Genomic DNA, 4,995 nt, shown 5'->3' with positions numbered 1-4,995 from the left:
CACACACAAACACACACACACACACACTCACAGACAAACCTTCAGTGATCTATGCGGATCCTCTGAATAAATATAAAATAGTGCAGTGCAAGATAACAGCAAGGCGAATGAGATAACCACAGTCACTGCACTCATGCCTACACACATCCTGGCCCTGTGCAAACTTGAAAAAGCCCTGCTCAGGCCCGATACTACGAGGATACAAAAGCATACATTGCACCCTTTGCAACCTCAGTTGAAATTGTTTTGAAAAAACTGTGTGGGCATCTCCATGCACACCTATTTTTGTTTATGTAAGTGCAGCAGCACAACATGCAAAATGGCAGGGTGAAAGTAATTTTTAGATCAGTGGGTGTGGTGATTATTAAATATGCTCTTAGCAAGTCACATCACTGGTTTCATAGCTCTGAAAGCATCATCAGATGATTGAAGCAGCAGTCATCTTAGAAGATGGAGAAACCAGGTGGTCATTAATAAAATAATAATATAGACAAGGTTTTAAAATTTCAGCTCAAACGTTGCCCTGTCAGTTCTTATCTTGCTCTTCTATAACATATGTATTGTACATCTTTGAATAAGGTTGCATTAATGTGGTAAAGTGAAACAACCACAAAATATTACAATGGACGTCACTATTTTAGGTATAGTAAATAAGGGATGTACTGTAGCAGGGACGGTGTGTCCTGCATCATGGATCACAGGGGCTATGTGGTTGCCTTGACCCTGTGGATGCAGCACTCCCAGGCCTCCATGCCAGGCCTGGTGGGCCTCCCTTTCACAGTGCAACACCAGCCCGTCGAACAACTCCAGGTCCTGGGGAGCCACTAGACTCCTCACCTCTGACAACATGGACAACTGAAAGAAAGGAAAATAGAAAACAAAAGAGATAGAAGTCTGAGTAAAAGAGTAGACATCATTTTTGAAATTATTCAAATCGTACACATTGTACCTCATGTTAAATAAGCCCACACATTGTAATTTGCAAAGAACAAGGTTAGTCTTATAGGGTCTGTAATGTATATTATAAACTAAAAGCATGTCAACAGAAAAGAAGATCAACTTGTTTAGACCCAGATAATTTAATTTAATGGCTGTATATAATAATAATAATAATAATAATAATAATAATAATAATAATAATAATGAAGTTTCCAAGTTGGAAAATGCACATAAATGCCTGCAGAAGATGGAAAAAACCCAGTGGAAAGATGGGAAACATTTTGGTGCCCAACCTGCTGTCTTGATGTCATATGTGTCATCAACATGGCAAGGGAAACCAGATGTTTTATCAACAGTAACGTTGTATTAATGCACGTCTTATGTCAACTTTTTGCTCAAATATAATTTTTAATATGGTTATAATATTTAATGAGCTGACACAGTTCTTCTGTTGTTACTGTGACGCACACGAAATGTATGGTCACATTTTATGTAATTTTGTCTGTTTTATCTTAGGTTATTATTTAAATGAAAGAGAACCATTTGATATAAGCCATAATGTTTAATCATTTATTTCTGCTAAGAGTACAAGGCTCTTTATAGAACAGCATTCTGGTGCTGCCAGCAGGGGGCAGTGTGGCGCTGTGCTTTGCTCTCACGGACACTCTTTGTGAGCGGACTCTCGTTGCTTCGTCATTCTGCTGAGCGACGCTGTACTGAAAACAAGCACTCGTCTCCTGCTAATATTTTCTCCTGTTACACAGGTTTGTGAAGCTTCAAAACTTGTATACTTCTACAGATATGGTTAAACAGTTAAAATTGTAAACTTAGATCGGTTTGGTGGAGGGAACATATTACGTTTTATATGGTCTGTGTACAAGTAGCTAAAAAGTAGTATGGGCCTTACTATCGCGGCTGTCACAAGATGGCGCCGACAGTGAACTTTCCGTTGAGATCAAAGGAGTGAAATAAGATTTAAATATTTCTTAGTTTTTGGCTCCAGGGCATTGCAGGTTGGTTTTAAATACATATTTGTGGTGAGAAAACAGCTTGTGTTAAATGAATGTTGTTGTAATGTGATGTATATGTTTGACAAAAGTTAAAACTTCATCAGTCTTCAGCTCAAGCAATGGTACAGTAATGACAGCCGTTAGTGGCAAGGTAAAAAGTGTGTTTTCCTAATTTAACTAACGTTTTATTAGTTGATGTTAAAAAAAGGTGAACAGCCTATAAATGCTGTCTGTCTAATGGTACTTTCTGTTAGTGGTAAATGCTAGCTCAGTTATAGGACTGAATGAAGTTAAATGTATCAGGACATATTTGAATTGTAAATTGTAATGGTTTAATTTGAAAGCTAAGGAGGAGGCTAACTAGCTAAGGTATTTTGTTTTGTTCTGAACTTTATGTTGATGCTGATGTATAAAGGAAATCTGGAGAATTATAAGTATTTTTGCATGTCTGCAAATAAAAGGATTCTGCTGAGCGACGCTGTACTGAAAACAAGCACTCGTCTCCTGCTAATATTTTCTCCTGTTACACAGGACATCATATCTGCCTACAGCGTCTCAATCTGAGACCTGTAACAGATTTTGGGGGCTCGTCCGGGATCTACAACACCCATGGTTGGAGAACGTTGTGGATCCAGTGATATCTGAACCTGCGGACCATCGTGTGGCACGTCATCAGAGCGGGGGCTGCTAGAATCCAGGACGTCTGACTGCTGCCAGAGCGAGGGATTTCAAGGGCCGAGGACATCTGATGAACGTACACAATGGCAGACGAAAGGAAGAAGCTGGTTTGGATGGTGAAGAAGGGACTGTTCCGCCTTTCTGCTGAGGAGTTGTTCCAGATTACAACAGCTATCCCACAGACACCGGACCAAGACCCAGCTAAGTTAAACAAACATGACGAAGAAGCCTGTATGGATTATGTTTGTTCATACGTAGAAAGTAAATTTTTACTGGAGTTAGAGGATGAGGGCATGTCACAGATACTTTTCCTAAAAGATATGATTGGTGAAATGATTAGCAACCGTAAGCAGGGTGAACCTTCCACGGTGGGTGGGGGAGATTTTACTGTGCCTGGGGCTGATGTTTTGCAATCTTTACCATCTGATGTTGGTCATACTAACACACATCCTACAGGTACACACACTGAAACTACAACAACAGCTGTAGCTCCTCAAACGGACGCACTTGAATCACAGCTAAGTAAATTGCTCTGTAGTTATGATGAGTTGTGTCAGAAGCTTAAACCGGGTAGTGCCCCCTTAACTCCACACACGGCCAACACTCAACCGACTGACAATGACAGTAACCAGTCAGTCAGTACACATGTCATGCAGTCACCTTATTCAAACGCTGACCAACACTCCACTAGCACCACTGAAAGCGTGATTGCTCTCAAAGACCTTCCCCTCTTGCAGAGGAAAGAATTCAAGATCCATGGTGGACAAATTGGGGATAACACATCTGAGATAAGCTACAGTAGTATCAGTAAACAGATTGATCAAGGATTAAAGGAAAAGCACACCAAAGATGAAATCACCAGAGCAGTGTTTCGTGTCATAAAGCCTGGCAACTTCAAGGAAATGCTCGCCAGCAAAGATGAAATGACAATAACGGAGCTAAAGAGCTTCCTACAATCACATTTAGGGGAAAAGAGCAGCACTGAACTGTTTCAAGAACTGATGAATGCCAAGCAACATGAACATGAAACGCCACACACAGTTTCTTACAGAATGATGGGGCTTAAACAAAAAGTTATATTCACATCCAGGCAGACAGATTCCGACATTAAGATGAAGCACGAACAGCACAGAATGTATTCTTGCCACAGTCTATCAGGGCTTGGGTGAGAAAAATGATGACATCAGACGTGAGTTAAGACCCCTTCTCTCAGACCCACAGTCAATGAGGCTCTTCTGAGGCAAGTTACAAGACAACAAGTGAGGGAGTGAGAGGAACGACGCTTGGGAAGCAGCAATCGCCCAAAATTAGCTCACGCTCAGAGTAGTGAAGTGGGCATCAGTGAGGTTACAAAGGACAGTGTACCACTGATACCAGTGGCAAAGATGAGCTACTCCACCACTGAGGCTCAAGTACAGGCCCTGACACAGGCAGTAAGCTCCCTACAGTCAAATGTTACAGCAACAGCAAAGCCTTCAACATCTGAGCCTCAAACCAGTGTACTTGCCAGTGTCTCAATAAAGAACAGACAGTTAAGAAAAGAGAGACCACATGGCTGCCCTAACTGCATTGCCAGTAATCCGACTAACTGCAATCACTGCTTTACATGTGGGGAAGAGGGGCACCGTGCTGTGGGATGTTTGAAAAAAACCAAGCCGTGGGAAACGCCCCCCCCGGTCATGGCAGAGGGACAACCAGTGACCGATGTAGTATTCAGTCCCACCAAATCCAAACAAACCCGTACCAGCACAGGTTAACCACAAGCTCATCGACTCTCCTCCATCAACAGAGGCCATGTCTACGTCACAGCGAGTAGCTAAGCTAATTGGAAAAAAAAATTGTTTGAAATGAACCTAAGTGGTTATACTGTGACGCCTGCTAGATTCGGCGCCCAGGTTAGCATCATCATCGACCGAACATGGAAACAAAAATACCTGCCTCAACAGGAAGTGCACCCACTGTGTAGCTTATGGGAGTCAACGGCTGGATCTCACAGCAGCTAATGGAGAACCAATCCACTAAGATGGATGGATGGAAGTCACCTTTAACTTACCTGGCAACGATGATCCAAATCTTGCCATCAGAGTACCCTTCCTGGTCAGTTGTGTGAGCCTTGTGAGACCAATATTGGGCTTCAACGTGATCGAAGAGCTCATCCTAGGCAGGGCAGGAGAGTGAAATAAGCCATTGCCATTATGTGAAATGTGCGGGAGGTATGCAAATTGAAAATGACAAAGCTGAGGCAATTGTGAAATTGTACAGACCAGGAACCAGTCATGACAATGGGCTTGTGAGAGTTGGTCGGCATGAGGTCGTTATCCACCCAGGTCAAGTTGTCCACGTCAAATGTAAGGTGCCAGTGATTTCT

General features: G+C 42.3%; 1 protein-coding gene across 1 annotated transcript in view; it reads right to left on the bottom strand.

Moving 5' to 3' along the window:
* The window catches only part of LOC116686935 (whirlin), a gene marked incomplete at its 3' end in the record, with an annotated part of 136,364 nt that overhangs the window by 10,554 nt on the left and 120,815 nt on the right, over nt 1-4,995 (bottom strand). The window contains 1 exon segment of the mRNA XM_032511953.1: nt 664-855. Within this exon segment, the coding sequence (XP_032367844.1) occupies nt 664-855 (192 nt within the window).

Source organism: Etheostoma spectabile, unplaced genomic scaffold, assembly GCF_008692095.1.
Source record: "Etheostoma spectabile isolate EspeVRDwgs_2016 unplaced genomic scaffold, UIUC_Espe_1.0 scaffold559, whole genome shotgun sequence".
Taxonomy (NCBI): Eukaryota; Metazoa; Chordata; class Actinopteri; order Perciformes; family Percidae; genus Etheostoma; species Etheostoma spectabile.
The sequence above is the reverse complement of the archived record's forward strand: the minus strand, read 5'-3'. Positions and strand labels throughout refer to the sequence as shown.